Source organism: Abramis brama (genome assembly GCF_963993115.1).
Source record: "Abramis brama genome assembly, chromosome: 7".
NCBI classification, from domain to species: Eukaryota; Metazoa; Chordata; class Actinopteri; order Cypriniformes; family Leuciscidae; genus Abramis; species Abramis brama.
In genome coordinates, this window is record NC_139969.1 from 749,601 (window position 1) to 772,100 (window position 22,500).

At 39.4% G+C, this 22,500-nt stretch overlaps 1 protein-coding gene across 2 annotated transcripts in view; it reads right to left on the minus strand.

Moving 5' to 3' along the window:
* Positions 1–2,840: 2,840 nt before the first annotated feature.
* The window catches only part of LOC311087636 (receptor-type tyrosine-protein phosphatase mu), a 246,722-nt gene continuing 227,062 nt past the window's right edge, over positions 2,841–22,500 (minus strand). For both annotated transcript variants that reach the window (XM_084120986.1, XM_084120985.1), the window contains 5 exons: positions 21,864–21,995; positions 10,169–10,294; positions 9,302–9,465; positions 5,964–6,099; positions 2,841–4,226 (listed from right to left, as the gene is read on the minus strand). In XM_084120986.1, coding sequence (XP_083977112.1) covers positions 4,173–4,226; positions 5,964–6,099; positions 9,302–9,465; positions 10,169–10,294; positions 21,864–21,995 — 612 coding nt within the window. In that variant the 3' untranslated portion in view covers positions 2,841–4,172. The remainder of the gene's footprint in view (positions 4,227–5,963; positions 6,100–9,301; positions 9,466–10,168; positions 10,295–21,863; positions 21,996–22,500) is intronic.

Sequence of the window (22,500 nt, forward strand, 5' to 3'; positions counted from 1 at the left end):
AGGTTTTAGTCAGAGAAAGTCAAACATTTTTACTAACATGTTTTAACGTTGTTGCTAGCATGATTTAATACATCATTAGTATGTTTAAGCATGATTTAGCACATTTTAAACAAGTTAACATGTCGCTAACATGATTTAACAGTCTGGTAGCATGTTTGCTAACATGATTGAACATGTTGTTAGCATGAATTAGCATGTTGCTAACATGTTGATAGCATTATTTAACATGTTTTGCTAACATGTTTTAACATTTTGCTAATATAAGTTAACATGTTGCTAACATGATTTAGCTAGTTTCTAGCATTATGTAACATTTTGCTAGTATGTTTTAGCATGTTGCTAACAAAAGCTAACATGCTTTGCTAACATGATTTATCATATTGCTAGCATGTTTAGCATGTTGTTAACATGATTTACCACAAAGCTAACATAGATTTACATGATTTACCACAAAATGAACGTACTGTATATTGATAGCATGATTTAACACATTGCCAGCATGTTTTAGCATGTTGCTAACACAAATGAACATGTTGTTAACATGATTTAGCATGTCGCTAGCATGATTGAACTAACATGATAGTCATTAAGCTTTGCTAGTGTTCGACAGCTTAACCTTCTGGTGCTCTTCGGTCATTTTTGACCCTTAGAGTTTTTTCCATTTTTTTTCTTCTTCATCGGAATGGTACAAAACTTGGTAAAGGTTTCGGCACTTGCTGTGTAAACACACAAAAAATCATGGACATGATCTGAAAAGGTTAAATGGTCCTGAAAACAATAAGTCACTAGTGCTGCTCGCGGTCAAAAAATGAGACGAATTTCCTCTAGTGGAAGCGTTTGGTACTGCAGCCGAACAACATCTCACTGAAAGATCATTTCTGGAGATATCAGGCTCAGATTTGGAACACAGTTTGTTTAGATTCATGGCTTTGATGTTCTTGCAGTTTTAGAGTAAATCATGGTTTGGAAAATAAATATTTCATATAAAAATTGGAAATGGTATTTTTGTTAATTTTTCATAACAATAAATGTAATTTTTTATAACTTTTTAAAGCTCCCTTTTAAAACTATTTCCACTTCAGCAATAATCTGCAAAGTTTCGTTTTTAACAAAGATCAATCTTCAGTCTGTTGCTCTAAAGCATTCAAGATTTACAACAGTTTAAGTTGGAAATTTCATTTTCATGTCTGAGCTCAGAAAGTAAATAAATAGATTATAACTACTGCATAAATATAACCATTACCACAAAATATTAAATAAAAAATATAGTACAATCACTTCATTGAGAAAACTGGTCATTTTTGACCGACACGCAAACAGCACCATAGGGTTAAATACACTATTAAGTCTAAATGTACAAAAGTTTTCACCCCCTCAATGAAAGTCTATGGGACTTTTCGTAGGTTTGATTGTCCGTTTAACAAAAAATGTAAGTTGGATCAGTTAGAAAAGATCCCAGACAGCAACATAGTGTCGGCCCAGAACCGATTTCACGCGTACCGGATGTGAGCCGGATCAGGGCCGGATCTGAATGATCACAAAATGTGTGCTCTCGTTTTCATTCACTCCGTAAAGTGAACTGTTAATAGTTGAGTAATGAAGGGAATAGTGATTTGTAGGGAATAGTGATTTCGAACTCCAGATTACTCTGGTATTCCTGTTTAGATCCTTGTCGTCTGCTTTCCTCGTTTGGATGATCTGTGTGTTTGTGTTTGTTGGATCAGATCATATTCCCTGTGTTCCCGTGACTGGAGAAGAACCAACATGACCAACACTCATCAACACTAGAGATCAACTACACAAGTTTAACCCTTTCTGAGCTCCAGTTTCGAGCTGTCGTCTGGAAGCCCATTTACACTGCATTAGAAAAAACACGCTTTTGTAAATCATAATTATGACATAAATCCAAGTTGTGATGTGAGTCATAATTATGACTTTAAGACAATAGCAACCTTTTAATCTAAGTGACTTGTGTTAATTTTAACTTTTTAATAAAATAATTATGACTTTTTAAAATTTGTCAAATTTTGATATAATTATAATAATTGAATATATATATATATATATATATATATATAATTGAAACTATATAACTGATATAATTTGAATAACTATTTCCATCACTTAAGACAAAAAACATGCTTTTGTAAATCATAATTATGACATAAGTCCAAGTTGTGATGCGAGTCATAATCATGAGATGAAAAAAATCGAAATTATGACTGTCATAATTATGACTTTAAGACAATAGCAACTTTTTAATCTAATAATTATGACTTTTTAAAATGTACCAAATTTTTATATAATTATAATAATTGAATATATATAACTGAAAATATATCATTAATATAATTTGAATAACTATTTCCATCACTTAAGACAAAAAACATGCTTTTGTAAATCATAATTATGATATAAGTCGAAATTATGATGTAAATTATCATTATAAAATTAAAAAGTTGAAATTCTGACAAAAAGTCAAAATTGACATGAGATTAAAAAGTCATGACTGTCATAATTATGACTTTTTGAGCCATTTTACACTTTTAAATCTAATAATTATGATTTTTTTTTTAAAATGTACCAAATTTTGATATACCAAAGCATAATTTTCTTATTTTGCAGTAATGAGCTTCCATTCAAAACTTGAACTTTTTGATTTTTGTTATCACTGATGAAAGTCTTTGACTGTTATTTAATAAAGTTTTGAGTGACACCTTACAAGGTTCTATTAGTTAACTAAAATAGTTCTAAATTAATTATTAATCTTACTTGATGTCAATGTCTGCATTTACATCAATATTTGTCTCTGCTGATAATATTATGTAACGGACCTGAGCTGACGTGAACATCTGTATTTTTATTAACAATGGATAAAACATTAGAAATGAAAGATTGTAAGTGATGAACAGGCAGACATTTGTTGATCCATACAATATATTTGATCATGTACAATATGAACCAGTACAAGATGATTGTCTGGAATAAATATCACAGCACACCTCAAATATTTACAGTATAAACAAACAATATTAAAAACACGTGCAAACAATAAGACGGAAAGGAAAGCGAGTAAAGAATGAGCGACCGGAAGCTTTGGGTCGATTGGGTTTGTATGTTACGATGTTTTAAATGTTGTACAATTTACACGACAAAGTAACACTCATCAAACACTCGCGCGCGTGTTATTAACTTCGTGACCAGAGAATCCCATCAATCTGTTCAGCACAAACGCCTCATGAATATGCAAATCAGGCTCATTAGAGACTCGCATATTCATGAGGTTCTCGATCGTCAGATTGGTCATTTCAGCAGTAATTTTGTAATCACTTTATAGTGTGTGTGAATAAATGACACTTCTTTCTGGTGGATAAGAGCATAACACACTTTTTTTTGTTTTTTTTAAACGTCTTGTTTTCCAGCGAAAATATCTAAACATTCAAAAATGTGTAAAAAAAAAGTGAGTTTGTGCTTAAAAATGGAGACTTTGAATTAAGTTTATTTTTCTGACTCCATTGGCAGATATTTGATCGTTTTAATCACAGACTCAAATTGACAATCAAAAATGGACAGTTCCTGGAATATTGCAGTGTTATAAACTATACAACTTCCTCTCTTATGTTTTATGGAATATGGCCATGTTTATTATGAATGCTTTATCAGTGCACATCATTATTATTGTGTTAACTTCATGTTCCTGGTAATCTTGAATCAGAATAAGTTCCTCTTGCAGCATCTCTTCTCTTCTCTGATGATGTGGGCGGGGCAACCTGTCACTCACATGAGATCAGCCAATAGCAAACCACAACCATCCAATCAATTCCTCACAGACACAATCAAGCCCCGCCCACATGTGTTCTCGTTCCTGAAGCGTTTCTCTCAGATATACGACACAATAGAGGAGAAAATACGAGTGAGATCATGATGACTTTAAATATCTTCAGTAATTTTGCTTCTTCTCCAGTAAATGAATCTTGATTTAAGAATGTTTAGATATTTGTGCTGGAGAACGAGACAGAAATAAGTGTGTATCGAAGCGCTTGAGAGTAAGACTGGATTCAACGGGAATCTTCTCTTCGCAGTCTTCATGAAGTCTTCATCTTAAAGATATACAAGCCGACTGTACACACACACACACACACACACACACACACTGCAGGAGTTCGGCGCTGTTAGCCTGAGTTCAGATACTCCAACGCCACTTCATAGCAGAACTTGTACTGATCCTGGAGAGAGAGATGAAACGACTTGAATTAAAGTCTCACACTGTCACACACACACACACACACACACACACACACACACACACTCCACATCAACAAAATCAAACAGGAATTATGAATCTGGCTTTATCCAATGTTCAGATTAATTTCTGTACATGTATGCAAATTAGTGCATATTTAATTAGCTAATGCCTCATTTGCATATCCAAACATAACATTTCAGTACAAAAAAATAAATGTTTGCAAATCTTGGTAACACTTTACAATAAGGTTCATTAGTTAATGTATGAACTAACGATGAGCAATAATGTTAATGTGATCATCAGTGACATTTAACATTTATGAACTTGATCTCACAGGAGAAGCTTTTTAACTTCCACAAAGAGCGACTCTATAGAGCTGGTAAGTCCCGCCCCTTCCGCTAACCCCACTGGACCTCCAGGCTGAAAAATCGTCAATGCAAGTGAATGTGAGAAAATAATTATTTTCTGGTCCCGTTTGAATTGTGCCATGAATGTGAACATATGTTGTCTGTGAATTTTTTATATAATTTTCCATGTTACGAGTTTGACAGTATATGATATGATTCTTTGGCTAGCAGTTGTGGAAAAGACATAACGAGAAAGACTACATGTCGCCTATGTGACGTCACCCCATAACACATTTCCCTCCACTTGTCAAATCACGGTTCTAAAGCTGCGATAATCTATGGAGACAGATCGAGATGCCTGTGTGTTCTGTACCCAAATGTCACCATTCAAACCAAATGGGCTGTTCTTTCTTCAGATTCCCGTCTGATGTAATGAAGAGTTGTAGTCCACAAAGTGCTCTCACACAGTCTAACCGTATCAAACTTCTACCCGATAAATTGTAGCATTCTTCACATGAAAAATTATATTAAAAATTCACAGACAACATATGTTCACATTCATGGCAAAATTCAAACGGGACCAGAAAATAATTATTTTCTCACATTCACTTGCATTGACGATTTTTCAGCCTAGCGGTCCAGCGGGGTTAGAGGAAGGGGCGGGACTTACCAGCTCTATAGGTGTAGAACACAATAGGAGTGTCACAATATATCGCAATACAAAAATGCAACAATATGTATCGTGGATAGTTCACACAAAATAATAATGACTGTGTGTTTTAGTGTCAGTACTACATTAAACTACTATATATAATGCTGAATATAATGTATAATAATGCAATGGGGGATATGTGTGTGTCCTGATAATGCCAGATGTCTGATGTTACCAGTAAAAAGTGGCCGACATTATTTTATTAGTTCATTAGTTCAAGCGTATTCGTCTATAATAATTCTGTATTTTCATCTTCAGAATCATGAATATTGTTATTCTGGTGTCTCTATTGTCCTGCTTTGGGTTTCAGCACCAAGTCCGAGTCTATTCATTCACACACAATGTAATATCAAACTTAGCATTTTAATCAACAGTGCATATTTTGTTAATCTTTTATCATATGTCTTGGAGTATCGCAATAATATGGTATCGTGAGTTCAGTATCGTGATCTGTGTCGGATCGTGACATGAGGGAATCAGTAAGCGACTCACACAGACGCGTATCAGTGTGTTGGATCCCCACATTCGGTCTTAAAGTGACAGTGCGTAATAAACCTGCCGTCTGTCATTAGTGTTAAACTTTATCGCTGTTACAGCTGGGGTGAAAATATTTAAATCAGTTCTCATGTTATTGTTAGATCAGTGGATTGAACTGTACCAGGAGGTCCACCATGTTGGGCTTGTTGTTGCGCAGGGTTTTGACGGCGTGAAACACGTCAACGGATCGCTGGTGTCGAAGCATCTCACTCACGATACTGATGGCACAGAACGTCCCACTGCGACCGCCGCCGTTCCTGACACACACACACACACACACACACACACACACACACACACACACACACACACATTCATAAAGAAAAATTCATTCAAATAAGTGTTTGTGTTTTTGTGGAAAGCAGCTCAACTGTTTTCAACACTGATAATAATCATAAATGATTCTTGATCATCAAATCCTCATATTATACTGATTTCTGAAGGATCATGTGACACTGAAGACTGGAGTAATGATGCTGAATAAACACAGGAATAAATTACACTTTACTGTATATTCACATCGAAAACAGATGATTTACATTAGAATAATATTTCACTGTTTTTAAAGGGGTGGTTGATTATGATTTGACTTTTCTAACTGTAGTTAGTGTGTAATGTTGCTGTTTGAGCATAAACAACATCTGCAAAGTTACAACGCTCAAAGTTCAAAGCAAAGGGAGATATTTGCTTTTACAGAAATCGCTTTTTAAGGACTACAACAAACGGCTGGTAGAGACTACACCACATTCCTCCCGGGTTAGTGACATCACAAACCCTTAAATTTACATAAATCCCGCCCCCTGAACACGATTTATAGATTATCAAGACAGAATATGCTAATCAATGACTAGAAGATAACTACACATCAGCTTCATAAATTCATCAACTAACCATTCAGAAATGTCCTGTTGCTTCTACATGTTGTCACTTCTTCTCGAGTCTCTCCATCATTGTCTGACTCCGGTTTGAACATAAAAGGCTAAAAGTTTTAGAAATTTTCAGTGCATGTGTATGTGAGTGCAAGCTGTTGAAGCTCCGCCCCCTGTGCCGGGAGCAGCAGCTCATTTGCATTTAAAGGAACACACACAAAACGGTGCGTTTTCTCTCACCCTCAAAAAGTGACGATTTTAACATGTTATATAAAAATATCTGTGGGGTATTTTGAGCTAAAACTTCACACACACACTCTGGGGACATCAGAGACTTATTTTACATCTTGTGAATAGCGCATTATAGCACCCCTTTAAGGTATTTTTGATCAGCCTTGGTGATCAGACTTCTTTCAAAAACATTATAACATCTTAAATATGAAACACTTGTAGGAGCCGCTGGAGTTCAGGAGCTGGAGAGTTAAACCTGTTCATCTGTGGGTTTAACATGGTTTGTGCCGAAGTGCTTAAACTGGGTTTCAGACACACATTAATGTATTACGTCTTTACAACAGCAACAATAACTGGAGTGACTTTGGCAGAAAACGTTCTTGTAAAGAGAGTGACATTGGATCAGGAGAACTGTAGCGAAAACTGAAGTCAAACATTTTAAATAATACAGAGACACTAGCGCTCAAACGTTTGGAATAATTATGATTTAATGCTTCTGAAAGAGTCTCTTCTTCTCACCAGAGCTGTGTTTATATGATCAAAAATACTGTAAAAATGATGAAATATTATTCCAATGTAAATCATCTGTTTTCTATGTGAATATATAGTAAAGTGTAATTTATTCCTGTGATCAAAGCTGAATTTTCAGCATCATTACTCCAGTCTTCAGTGTCACATGATCCTTCAGAAATCATTCTAATATGATGATTTGATGCTCAAGAAACATTTATGATTATTATCAGTGTTGAAAACAGTTGGAAAACATGTAGAAACATTTTTGTGAGGCATTTCCGTTGATAAATGTGGGGTGAGAAAGAAAAACATGATTATAAGTGAGATTAAAGACATTTATAATGTTACAACAGATTCTATTTAAAATAAATGCGGTTCTTTTGAACTTTCTATTGGTATGGTGAAGCCGTTCAATCTAATAATGGAAATATTTTATATAATGTTGTGTGAATGTATGATTTGAAGTGCAGTGAATGTGTTCGGCCACTAGATGGCGGAGTTTCTCTTCACATCAGATGAAGTCCATCAAACACTTCAGATGTGATGGGAGTGTGTGATCAGAGAGGATTATGGGGGATTGTGTTCGACACACACGTGTGTTTTCACGACAGGCTGGAGCCTTTATTTCTCTATTTCTACAGAAGCTTCACAGTAATAAACAGAATCAGTGATGGAAAAAGTTTCTGAGTAGTTTGTGAATAGTTTCAAATCTGAATTTGCAGAAATATAAACAGAATCAATGATGCAAACTTCAGATATGAGACAAACTCAGATTCAGCTTTAAAACAGCAGTACAGAAGATCATAGAGTTATTATTAACTTCTCATCTGTTAAATTTAATGCAGTCTTTTATTAATCAGGAGTAAAAGTTTAGTTCATGTTTCATGTTTCAATTAAATCATAAAAATATACAGTGATGTATAAAATGCTTATTAAAATGAATTAAATCAAAAAAATTACAATAAATACATCTTTTTAAAAAAAAGCTCGAGTAGATGTGTGCGGGACTTTTGTTTTTCTAGTTTATATTATTATATCACATTTACATATGATCGTTTCACAGCAGCTTCACAGTAATAAACAGGAAAATATCAGAATTAATGATATTTTTGCAATATTTTTGCATGTTTGCAAGATTGGGTCAATCAGTCGATTAAATCATAGAAATATAAAGTGAAAGTAAATGATTATAAAATAAAAGTAAGCTGAATAAAACGAATTAAATCATGAACATGTACAAAAAAATCTAAATTAAATGCTTACTAAATTTTAATTAAATCGTAAAACTATAATAAATAAATCATTTCAAATAAAAATATTTTTTTTGTGTGTGAGTCAAACTTGAGTAGATGTGTGTGTGTTTTTTTTGCTATTCTACTATATATTATTCCATCCAGTTTCAGCTACAATTGATTCACTATATGATTTTTTTTTTTGGTTTTAACTATAATTTCTGTCACATAAACGGTGAGTTTAATCTCCTCAGATTCACTTCATAAACTTCTGATTCTTTGTGCTCTCGGAGCCTCACGAGTTTACGATTTACTTCAAGAGAAATCGAAGAACGTAATTTCGAACTAAATGTGATGATGATGTAATAAGTGGGCGTGTCTCTGAGGCCCCGCCCTCTTTGAGGTGTAAATCTTCATGTCTTCTGTTCAGTCGGTCGAGGTCACATGATCATGAACACACCGAGAGACGCTTTATAGCAGAAACTGAAGCTGACACTGTTGTTCATGTTTAATACTGTAAAGCTGAAGATTTAAAGCGATCTGAGCTGCTGTTTCTCAGTTCTGTTGTGTGTTTATGTTGTTAAAGGAACAGCACACACGAGTATCTCACTCACAGACAGTGAACGACGGTTCGGCCCTCTCCTCCGTCGTACTCCTCCTGCCACTTGTCCACCTGATGGATGAGCTTGAGGAACGAGCGCTTGGAGACGGGAGTGTCCCGATACATCGGCCAGCCCAGAAACTGGAACTGCTGGACCATCCGGTACCCGTCCTGAGGCTGAAACACACACACACACACACACACACACACACACACACACACAGACACACACACACACACAGACACACACAGACACACACACACACACACACACACACACACACACACACAGACACACACAGACACACACACACACACACACACACACACACACACAAACAGTCGTGATGTTGTTTCTCTACTAGAACAGGTTTTCCTGCTTGAATGTTGATTATTCTCCTCATATTCTCCATTGTTGCGGCTCCTCTCTTCCCAGTCTGTCAGTAACGCTCTGTTTACTTCCTGTCTCTATGAAGCCCCTCCTTCTAAAAAGCACACTGTGCTCTGATTGGTCGGCTGGAGCAGTGTGTTGTGATTGGTCGAGCGTTTTGTCAGAAGTGGGAAGGAGTGTTGCGTACAAATAGTTTATCATGGTAAACAATGTCCTCCACAATTACTGCACTGATGTCATGATAAATGAGAGGTGACTGTGTGCGGGTCATGTTGAGGTCAGGGGTCAGGGGTCACTGAGGTCAGGGGTCACTGAGGTCATGCGGATTGGGTCACTGGTTAATTCTGCATCAGTTAATCTGATGTTACAGGTGTGGATTCTGACATTTTAAGCAGATTAACTGACACACAGGAAGTCAATGCTCAGCTCAGTGTGTGTGTGTGTGTGTGAGTGTGTGTGTGTGTGTGTGTGTGTGTGATGGTCACACACCCGTGCAGCGTTGTATATGCGGAAGATCCTGCTGATAATGTCCTCCTCCAGATCAGCGGAGACGAACTCGACCTGCAGCGGCCCGTGCCGATGCACACCATTCTCAGGCCAGTACTGTGGACACAACTACACACACACACACACACACACACGGATCAGTGTAAGCACTTCTCTGCTCTTTTATTTCTGTTACATGCACAAACAAATCTTCCCAGCACTATAAACAACATTGAAAATGAATTGACAGACACTTTGAGTGTGAGTGTGTGTGTCCCTGTATGAGTGTGTGTGTGTGTTTATGTGTGTACACCATTCATGTTTATTATCCATTCAAATCTCCCATCATCCTCACTCTCTTGCTGCCATTGTGTAGCGTTTGTGAAGGAATGCGTGATGAAAAGGAGTTTGTGTTCATCTGTGGTGTGTGATACATCGTCTCGCTCGGCGTTTAAAGTGTGTGTGTGTGTGTGTGTGTGTCTGCTCACCAAAAACATCCACTTCTCACGAATATTGATATTTTCAGTCAGGATTTCAGTCAGGATTCAGACCTCATCATAGCACTGAAACTGCGCTCGTTAAAATCACAAATGATTTACTTTTAGCTTCTGACCAAGGCTGTATCTCAATACTAGTTTTACTTGATCTAAGTGCTGCGTTCGATACTATAGATCACACAATACTCTTAGATCGACTACAAAATTATACTGGTGTTCAAGGACAAGCATTAAGCTGGTTCAGATCATACTTATCTGACCGCTACCATTTTGTCTATTTGAATGGAGAAAAATCGATCATAATTCCAGTAAACTATGGAGTGCCGCAGGGATCTGTGTTAGGCCCTCTATTATTCTCAATATATATGCTGCCACTTGGAAATATTATAAGGAAACATGGAATTAGTTTCCATTGTTATGCTGATGACACTCAAATATATATTTCATCACGGCCGGATGAAAACGCTAAATTATCCAAATTGACAGAGTGTGTTAAAGATATAAAAGATTGGATGACGCGTAATTTTCTTTTATTAAATCCAGACAAGACAGAGGTACTAATCATCGGTTCAAAAAACCGCCCACAGAACCTCTCACACTACAACTTTAACATAGTAGGATGTCCTGTTACTTTATCCTCTACAGTAAAAGACCTGGGTGTTATACTAGACTGCAACCTGTCTTTTGAAAATCGTATTTCATATGTTACAAAAACAGCCTTTTTCCACCTTAGAAACATTGCTAAGCTACGTAATATGCTATCAGTTTCTGATGCAGAAAAATTAGTTCATGCATTCATGACCTCGAGACTAGATTACTGTAATGCTTTATTAGCCGGTTGTCCTGCATCCTCAATAAACAAGCTACAGTTAGTCCAAAATGCAGCCGCTAGAGTTCTTACTAGATCAAGAAAATATGATCATATAACACCGATTTTATCATCACTGCATTGGTTACCTATAAAGTTCCATATTAATTATAAGGTATTGCTACTGACTTATAAAGCCCTAAACGGCTTAGCTCCAGTCTATTTAACGGATCTTCTATCGCCCTATAATCCATCGCGCTCTTTAAGATCAATAAATTCAAGGCTTTTGGTCATACCTAGGATATCCAGATCCACCAAAGGAGGGAGAGCATTTTCACATTTAGCTCCAAAACTCTGGAATAGTCTTCCTGATACTGTTCGTTGCTCGGACTCGCTCTCCCAGTTTAAAACTAGATTAAAGACGCATCTTTTCGGCCAGGCATTCATATAATATTTTTAATCTTACAGTTCAAACTACAATCCGGCCTCTAGTTCATAAATGCCAGAGGAGAACTGGCCCCGACTGAGCCTGGGTTCTCCCAAGGTTTTTTTTTCTCCATTAGGTCACCTGATGGAGTTTTAGGACACCATTAGGTCACTTGATGGAGTTTTTTCGGTTCCTTGCCACTGTTGCCTTTGGCTTGCTCAGTTGGGGATATTTTGGGGATATTTAATTTTATTTTATCAATCAATAAATTCCACTAGAAACAAACCTTGTTGTATTATTTTATTTTAATTTAATACTGTGAAGCTGCTTTGATACAATCTGTATTGTGAAAAGCGCTATACAAATATACTTGATTTGATTTGATATTGTTATACAGGTGCATAAACAAAATGTCATTAATGTTCATGTGTCAGTGTCCTAATGTACTAAAATGTTAAGTATAAATATCATTAGGTGATGCCGTTTACGAATATATTTTGTTATATGGTGCATACAAATGAAAATGAGAGAATACAGTCTTTCTTTTAACCTTCAGCAGAAAGAGAGTCGGTAAGTTTGCTTCATTTCAGAGAATCAGTTCAAACTGCCCGACTCAATGAATCTATTCAAATCTCTGAATAATAATTGTTCATATGTTTTTTCATGCATTAAAATGTTTAGTGTAAATATCTGTAGGTAAACACCGTTATGACAACGTATTGGTGCATATAAATGAGAACTATTAAATATGTTCCTTTTGTGTAAAAAACATGCCTTGATTATTTGATGCTGCACTTCTTACACATGTTGAATGTGGAGTGTGTGTGAAATGTTGGTTCTTCTGATCACTCTGAGGTCAGTTAAGAGCAAACACAGGATGAGTGTGAGGCGGATCTGTGTGTGTGTGTGTGTGTTTGCTGAGGGCTTTATGGGCTTTAGACTCTCATGCGCTTTGATCCGGGGCTGTTCTGACAGAGCCCGAGGCTTCCGTCCCTACAGACACACACATGAATCTCAATCACTGTCTCACACACACACACTTCCCTCTGTGAGCGACCCGTCACCGTTCATTATTTATCATTCTGTCAGAATACTTCCTCACGGCCCACCATCCCTCGCTCCTCAACAGAGCCCGTCTTAAAAACTCATTCTAAAAAATCTTGGGTTATTTTTTCAACCCAAATCCTGGGTTGAGCCTTTTGGGTCAAATTCTTGGGTTATTTTTTCAGTGTTTGGGTAGTTTTTGTGTAACCCAGATCCTGGGTCAGACGTAACAACCCAGTGTTTGGGTAGTTTTTGTGTAACCCAGATCCTGGGTCAGACGTAACAACCCAGTGTTTGGGTAGTTTTTGTGTAACCCAGATCCTGAGTCAGACGTAACAACCCAGTGTTTGGGTAGTGTTTGTGTAACCCAGATCCTGGGTCAGACGTAACAACCCAGTGTTAGGGTAGTTTTTGTGTAACCCAGATCCTGGATCAGACGTAACAACCCAGTGTTTGAGTAGTTTTTGTGTAACACAGATCCTGGGTCAGACGTAACAACCCAGTGTTTGAGTAGTTTTTGTGTAACACAGATCCTGGGTCAGACGTAACAACCCAGTGTTTGGGTAGTTTTTGTGTAACCCAGATCCTGGGTCAGACGTAACAACCCAGTGTTTGGGTAGTTTTTGTGTAACCCAGATCCTGGATCAGACGTAACAACCCAGTGTTTGGGTAGTGTTTGTGTAACCCAGATCCTGGGTCAGACGTAACAACCCAGTGTTAGGGTAGTTTTTGTGTAACCCAGATCCTGGATCAGACGTAACAACCCAGTGTTTGAGTAGTTTTTGTGTAACACAGATCCTGGGTCAGACGTAACAACCCAGTGTTTGGGTAGTGTTTGTGTAACCCAGATCCTGGATCAGACGTAACAACCCAGTGTTTGAGTAGTTTTTGTGTAACCCAGATCCTGGGTCAGACGTAACAACCCAGTGTTTGAGTAGTTTTTGTGTTACCCAGATCCTGGGTCAGACGTAACAACCCAGTGTTTGAGTAGTTTTTGTGTAACCCAGATCCTGGGTCAGACGTAACAACCCAGTGTTTGAGTAGTTTTTGTGTAACCCAGATCCTGGGTCAGACGTAACAACCCAGTGTTTGGGTAGTTTTTGTGTTACCCAGATCCTGGATAAGACGTACCAACCCAGTGTTTGAGTAGTTTTTGTGTAACCCAGTTCCTGGATCAGACGTAACAACTCAGTGTTTGGGTAGTTTCTAGTGTTACCCAGATCCTGGATCAGACGTAACAAACCCAGTGTTTGGGTAGTTTTTGTGTAACCCAGATCCTGAGTCAGACGTAACAACCCAGTGTTTGGGTAGTGTTTGTGTAACCCAGATCCTGGGTCAGACGTAACAACCCAGTGTTTGGGTAGTTTTTGTGTAACCCAGATCCTGGATCAGACGTAACAACCCAGTGTTTGAGTAGTTTTTGTGTAACACAGATCCTGGGTCAGACGTAACAACCCAGTGTTTGGGTAGTGTTTGTGTAACCCAGATCCTGGATCAGACGTAACAACCCAGTGTTTGAGTAGTTTTTGTGTAACCCAGATCCTGGGTCAGACGTAACAACCCAGTGTTTGAGTAGTTTTTGTGTAACCCAGATCCTGGGTCAGACGTAACAACCCAGTGTTTGGGTAGTTTTTGTGTTACCCAGATCCTGGATAAGACGTACCAACCCAGTGTTTGAGTAGTTTTTGTGTAACCCAGTTCCTGGATCAGACGTAACAACCCAGTGTTTGGGTAGTTTCTAGTGTTACCCAGATCCTGGGTCAGACGTAACAACCCAGTGTTTGAGAAGTTTTTGTGTAACCCAGATCCTGAGTCAGACGTAACAACCCAGTGTTTGGGTAGTTTTTGTGTAACCCAGATCCTGGGACAGACGTAACAACCCAGTGTTTGGGTAGTGTTTGTGTTACCCAGATCCTGGGACAGACGTAACAACCCAGTGTTTGGGTAGTGTTTGTGTAACCCAGATCCTGGGTCAGACGTAACAACCCAGTGTTTGGGTAGTTTTTGTGTAAACCAGATCCTGAGTCAGACGTAACAACCCAGTGTTTGGGTAGTTTTTGTGTAACCCAGATCCTGGGTCAGACGTAACAACCCAGTGTTTGGGTAGTTTTTGTGTAACCCAGATCCTGAGTCAGACGTAACAACCCAGAGTTTGGGTAGTTTTTGTGTAACCCAGATCCTGGGTCAGACGTAACAACCCAGTGTTTGGGTAGTTTTTGTGTAACCCAGATCCTGGATCAGACGTAACAACCCAGAGTTTGGGTAGTTTTTGTGTAACCCAGATCCTGGATCAGACGTAACAACCCAGTGTTTGAGTAGTTTTTGTGTTACCCAGATCCTGGGTCAGACGTAACAACCCAGTGTTTGAGTAGTTTTTGTGTAACCCAGATCCTGTGTCAGACGTAACAACCCAGTGTTTGAGTAGTTTTTGTGTAACCCAGATCCTGGGTCAGACGTAACAACCCAGTGTTTGAGTAGTTTTTGTGTTACCCAGATCCTGGGTCAGACGTAACAACCCAGTGTTTGAGTAGTTTTTGTGTAACCCAGATCCTGGGTCAGACGTAACAACCCAGTGTTTGGGTAGTTTTTGTGTTACCCAGATCCTGAGTCAGACGTAACAACCCAGTGTTTGGGTAGTTTTTGTGTTACCCAGATCCTGGATAAGACGTACCAACCCAGTGTTTGAGTAGTTTTTGTGTAACCCAGTTCCTGGATCAGACGTAACAACCCAGTGTTTGGGTAGTTTCTAGTGTTACCCAGATCCTGGGTCAGACGTAACAACCCAGTGTTTGAGAAGTTTTTGTGTAACCCAGATCCTGAGTCAGACGTAACAACCCAGTGTTTGGGTAGTTTTTGTGTAACCCAGATCCTGGGACAGACGTAACAACCCAGTGTTTGGGTAGTGTTTGTGTTACCCAGATCCTGGGACAGACGTAACAACCCAGTGTTTGGGTAGTGTTTGTGTAACCCAGATCCTGGGTCAGACGTAACAACCCAGTGTTTGGGTAGTTTTTGTGTAAACCAGATCCTGAGTCAGACGTAACAACCCAGTGTTTGGGTAGTTTTTGTGTAACCCAGATCCTGGGTCAGACGTAACAACCCAGTGTTTGGGTAGTTTTTGTGTAACCCAGATCCTGAGTCAGACGTAACAACCCAGAGTTTGGGTAGTTTTTGTGTAACCCAGATCCTGGGTCAGACGTAACAACCCAGTGTTTGGGTAGTTTTTGTGTAACCCAGATCCTGGATCAGACGTAACAACCCAGAGTTTGGGTAGTTTTTGTGTAACCCAGATCCTGGATCAGACGTAACAACCCAGTGTTTGAGTAGTTTTTGTGTTACCCAGATCCTGGGTCAGACGTAACAACCCAGTGTTTGAGTAGTTTTTGTGTAACCCAGATCCTGTGTCAGACGTAACAACCCAGTGTTTGAGTAGTTTTTGTGTAACCCAGATCCTGGGTCAGACGTAACAACCCAGTGTTTGAGTAGTTTTTGTGTTACCCAGATCCTGGGTCAGACGTAACAACCCAGTGTTTGAGTAGTTTTTGTGTAACCCAGATCCTGGGTCAGACGTAACAACCCAGTGTTTGAGTAGTTTTTGTGTAACCCAGATCCTGGGTCAGACGTAACAACCCAGTGTTTGGGTAGTTTTTGTGTTACCCAGATCCTGGATAAGACGTACCAACCCAGTGTTTGAGTAGTTTTTGTGTAACCCAGTTCCTGGATCAGACGTAACAACTCAGTGTTTGGGTAGTTTCTAGTGTTACCCAGATCCTGGATCAGACGTAACAACCCAGTGTTTGGGTAGTTTTTGTGTAACCCAGATCCTGAGTCAGACGTAACAACCCAGTGTTTGGGTAGTGTTTGTGTAACCCAGATCCTGGGTCAGACGTAACAACCCAGTGTTTGGGTAGTGTTTGTGTAACCCAGATCCTGGGTCAGACGTAACAACCCAGTGTTTGGGTAGTTTTTGTGTAAACCAGATCCTGAGTCAGACGTAACAACCCAGTGTTTGGGTAGTTTTTGTGTAACCCAGATCCTGGGTCAGACGTAACAACCCAGTGTTTGGGTAGTTTTTGTGTAACCCAGATCCTGAGTCAGACGTAACAACCCAGAGTTTGGGTAGTTTTTGTGTAACCCAGATCCTGGGTCAGACGTAACAACCCAGTGTTTGGGTAGTTTTTGTGTAACCCAGATCCTGGATCAGACGTAACAACCCAGAGTTTGGGTAGTTTTTGTGTAACACAGATCCTGGGTCAGACGTAACAACCCAGTGTTTGGGTAGTGTTTGTGTAACCCAGATCCTGGATCAGACGTAACAACCCAGTGTTTGAGTAGTTTTTGTGTAACCCAGATCCTGGGTCAGACGTAACAACCCAGTGTTTGGGTAGTTTTTGTGTTACCCAGATCCTGGATAAGACGTACCAACCCAGTGTTTGAGTAGTTTTTGTGTAACCCAGTTCCTGGATCAGACGTAACAACCCAGTGTTTGGGTAGTTTCTAGTGTTACCCAGATCCTGGGTCAGACGTAACAACCCAGTGTTTGAGTAGTTTTTGTGTAACCCAGATCCTGAGTCAGACGTAACAACCCAGTGTTTGGGTAGTTTTTGTGTAACCCAGATCCTGGGACAGACGTAACAACCCAGTGTTTGGGTAGTGTTTGTGTTACCCAGATCCTGGGACAGACGTAACAACCCAGTGTTTGGGTAGTGTTTGTGTAACCCAGATCCTGGGTCAGACGTAACAACCCAGTGTTTGGGTAGTTTTTGTGTAAACCAGATCCTGAGTCAGACGTAACAACCCAGTGTTTGGGTAGTTTTTGTGTAACCCAGATCCTGGGTCAGACGTAACAACCCAGTGTTCGGGTAGTTTTTGTGTAACCCAGATCCTGAGTCAGACGTAACAACCCAGAGTTTGGGTAGTTTTTGTGTAACCCAGATCCTGGGTCAGACGTAACAACCCAGTGTTTGGGTAGTTTTTGTGTAACCCAGATCCTGGATCAGACGTAACAACCCAGAGTTTGGGTAGTTTTTGTGTAACCCAGATCCTGGATCAGACGTAACAACCCAGAGTTTGGGTAGTTTTTGTGTAACCCAGATCCTGGATCAGACGTAACAACCCAGAGTTTGGGTAGTTTTTGTGTAACCCAGATCCTGGATCAGACGTAACAACCCAGTGTTTGGGTAGTTTTTGTGTAACCCAGATCCTGAGTCAGACGTAACAACCCAGTGTTTGGGTAGTTTTTGTGTAACCCAGATCCTGGATCAGACGTAACAACCCAGAGTTTGGGTAGTTTTTGTGTAACCCAGATCCTGGATCAGACGTAACAACCCAGAGTTTGGGTAGTTTTTGTGTAACCCAGATCCTGAGTCAGACGTAACAACCCAGAGTTTGGGTAGTTTTTGTGTAACCCAGATCCTGGATCAGACGTAACAACCCAGAGTTTGGGTAGTTTTTGTGTAACCCAGATCCTGAGTCAGACGTAACAACCCAGAGTTTGGGTAGTTTTTGTGTAACCCAGATCCTGGATCAGACGTAACAACCCAGAGTTTGGGTAGTTTTTGTGTAACCCAGATCCTGTGTCAGACGTAACAACCCAGTGTTTGGGTAGTTTTTGTGTAACCCAGATCCTGGGACAGACGTAACAACCCAGTGTTTGGGTAGTTTTTGTGTAACCCAGATCCTGGGACAGACGTAACAACCCAGTGTTTGGGTAGTTTTTGTGTAACCCAGATCCTGGGTCAGACGTAACAACCCAGTGTTTGAGTAGTTTTTGTGTAACCCAGATCCTGTGTCAGACGTAACAACCCAGTGTTTGGGTAGTTTTTGTGTAACCCAGATCCTGGGTCAGACGTAACAACCCAGAGTTTGGGTAGTTTTTGTGTAACCCAGATCCTGTGTCAGACGTAACAACCCAGTGTTTGGGTAGTTTTTGTGTAACCCAGATCCTGAGTGTAACGCAAAGAAGATGGCCAGATTACCAGCTCTCTCTCTATATATATTTAAATTACTGAAATTACCAACAAACGAACTCTGTCCTTCTTGAACTGTCTACAAACAACAGATGGCATCTATCAGCTCAAGTAACTCATTGATGGCTGTCTATAGACACCTCTTTTATGAGTTTACACGGGAAGCCACGAGCGCAAGGCGCCACAATGTCTGAGATTACGCAGATCCCCTAGGGATATTCTTAGACACTGATTTACACTTAAACACTGATTTATACGTCAGAAAACAACAAGACTTTGTCTGGCCAGATGCGCTGGCTAATGATCTCATCAAACCAAACACACACACACACATAGGCAAGAGAGCAAAAGTTCAGCGGCAGCGTGAACTCTCAGTCCTGGTCACACACACACACACACACACACACACACACAGAAACACACATGGATCCTACCACGTGTGATCAAAATCATTTGGTACAATGTTTAAAATGTATTTTCTTGATGGGTGCATGATCCCTTGTCCCAAACATTATGCCTATATAACTTTATTGGTTTGTAATCAATGTGATGTGACTATAATCGTGTATCTGTGTGTCATTATGTCATAGCAGTGCCATTCATGGTATCGTCTTGTTCCAGAGATCCCAACGGTCTCGAATGTTTAACGCAACATATCAGAGGATGCATTGTTTTATTAATACCAGTGATATTAATGTTACGAACGAATCTATCGTTCCAATTTCTAAGAGGAAGGGGGGTATAGATCTCGAAACGTCAGGAGGTGTGCCCGATCCGTTGTTAAAGACGGTTGGCCCACGTCCATGAGAGGGCGTGAGTTTTGGCCCCTTCAAAATATCATGCTTCCCTTCGCTCTTCTCTGATTCCTGCTCTTCCTTCTTCGACCCCGCTGATTCCACTTCCTCTCTTCTCCGGTCGCCCTCATCCCGGACCTCATCCACGTGTAGCGCAGCTCCATGGCAACCAGCTGAACAGGCCTCGCCGTGGCCTCTGGGACACAAACCCCCGTGCCATGTAAAAGCCTGCTGCCTTAGAAACCAAGATTTCTGGCCTCTTCCGCACGGAAGACGAACTTTCTCGGTAAAGTTACATCCAGTGAGCCTTTAAACTTCGCGGCACCTGAAGACGCAACAGAAACAGGACACCATCCGCGCTGTCCTGCCAGTTTCAGCATCACCCGAACAAAAGACAAAATCGCAAGTATATTGAGTTGATAAAACTGCTTTCCAGGTTGTCTCGCGAACTTAGGTTTCTGTATGTAATAATTACTAACTTTTCTCTTCTCTTTATTCTCTTTTATTTCTTTCTTTCATTTCATGTTATCCTGATCACGTATTTTCTTGTTTGGTTAAATGTGTGTTTGTTTTATTGTTTTGTATTTTTACGTACGTTTATATTCGTAACTCATATAATCTCTAGTTTTGCATTTATTAAAATTCATAAATACTTTTCACTGTCTCTGTATTTGAAAGCCCACCATTCTAAAGTCAATGAAACAAAAGATCTTAAGCTACAAGCTCGATATTAGACTACATTCAGTAGTTTTAATTAATAAACTCAATAAAGTTTAATGTTCGTGGCCAGAACCTGAACTTTAGTGGAGTTTGTGAATACCCCTTCTTAACTGTACTGACCTTGCATCTACTCGCTGGCCGAGTTAAAGGTTGGTCAAACCAGTTACAGGACAAGGTATTCTCGATAATTGATAAAATAAATGTACATGCGACTTATGAATTATGACCATGAGTCATAAATATTAATATTCCCAAGATTCCCCATATTCTTGAGCTAATTCATATTTACCCAGAGTCGTATTCGTTACATGAGTCAGACGTAACAACCCAGTGTTTGAGTAGTTTTTGTGTAACCCAGATCCTGTGTCAGACGTAACAACCCAGAGTTTGGGTAGTTTTTGTGTAACCCAGATCCTGTGTCAGACGTAACAACCCAGTGTTTGGGTAGTTTTTGTGTAACCCAGATCCTGGGTCAGACATAACAACACAGGGATTGAGTTATTTATCAGGAGAGAGCAGTGTAGCTCCGTCAAATTGGTGCATGTCTTTGGGTAAAATACAGGTTTGTGTACATTTTATTTTATCTATAAATACGCTTTTGTTCTGTATATCATTTAATTTTAGGCAAAGCAACATACAGGGGTGTGATGTGAGTCACGAGTGTCGCGTGAATCTTTTCGTGTGATGGAAACGCCTGATGCCTTGCATGACATTTTATGATTAAATAAAAAAAAGATACAGAATATAAATACTTAGGATGATAAAACATGTTGTCAGAACTGTACACTGATTGTTTATGGGCAGGTTATGGAGTCACAGCATATTTCTGCTACGAGTGAAGCGCAGGGCGGCGGTCTGAAGTTAGAAGTTCCTCCGCTGAACACGACACGAGCTCCGGCACGAGATCCAGTGCGTTACCGTGGAAACGGCACAACAGAGACTGGTCAATTACACTCGAATTACTTCTAAACGTTTAATTTTTACTTCTAATATTTGTTAAACGAGCTTAAATGTATGCAATATGTATTTAAAACTATATAAAATATGCTATACTGTAAAATATGATAAAAAAATTAAGGAATTATCATGCAAACCAGTGGTTGTGTGGAGTATTTATTTAAAAAAGTTTAGAGGATTTAAGTTAATACGTAAACATTAATTCATGTATGAAGAAAAAAAAGAAGAAAAAAAGAAGCTAGTACTATGGTAAAAATGTATTAACCCAGTATGCAGGGATTAAATAAACAACCCAATTTGCTGGGTAAAATTAACCCAACATGTGTTCTGTCCTATATTTACCCAGCCCTTGGGTTAAAAACAACCCAATTTGGTTAAAAACCCAGTGTTTTTTAGAGTGAACCAATCAGATGCTTTTGACAAGCATACCGTATTCTCTGGAAATCATTCTGCATGTTTATCATCCAGATGTTCAGACTGACCTGAGCGGGATCCACGTCGTTCAGCATGACGATAGACGTGCAGTGATAGTCCAGAACCAGCCGCCAGAAATCCTTCACTGTGTTCGGCAAAGGATGCTGGGTAACGATGAACGCAGACGGCTGCTTGTAGCTCTGAGAGAGAAACACAACAGAGAGGTGAGATTGACATTCCCTGAGAATCGAACCCATGATCTACTGACTGAATTTGCATTAAAGGGGACATATCATGAAAATCTGACTTTTTCTGTGTGTAAGTACCAACCCAGTAAACGTGAAAAGTGAGCCTTTTTGGTGAGCCTTTCTCTGCAAGCATGTCAGAAAATAAGATGATCACATTTCGCTCTCCTTCTGACGTATGAAGAGGATCTTATTATAATATTACCGGCCCTTAATCTGCACGTTTACACACACCAGCCGACATTTGGTTCCACAAGCGACAACAGAGACCAGTTCTAATGCAATGATGAAGATCCAGCAAAGCCTGAAGCTGTTCTGTGGTTGAGCTCAGACGAGCACTGAACACTATTGACCAGAACATGTCACCGCTGTCTTATAAACACCTCAGGAACTGTGGACACTTGTGGAGAAGTTAAACATGATGATGAGATGATCAGTGTAACTCCACAACAACTACAGA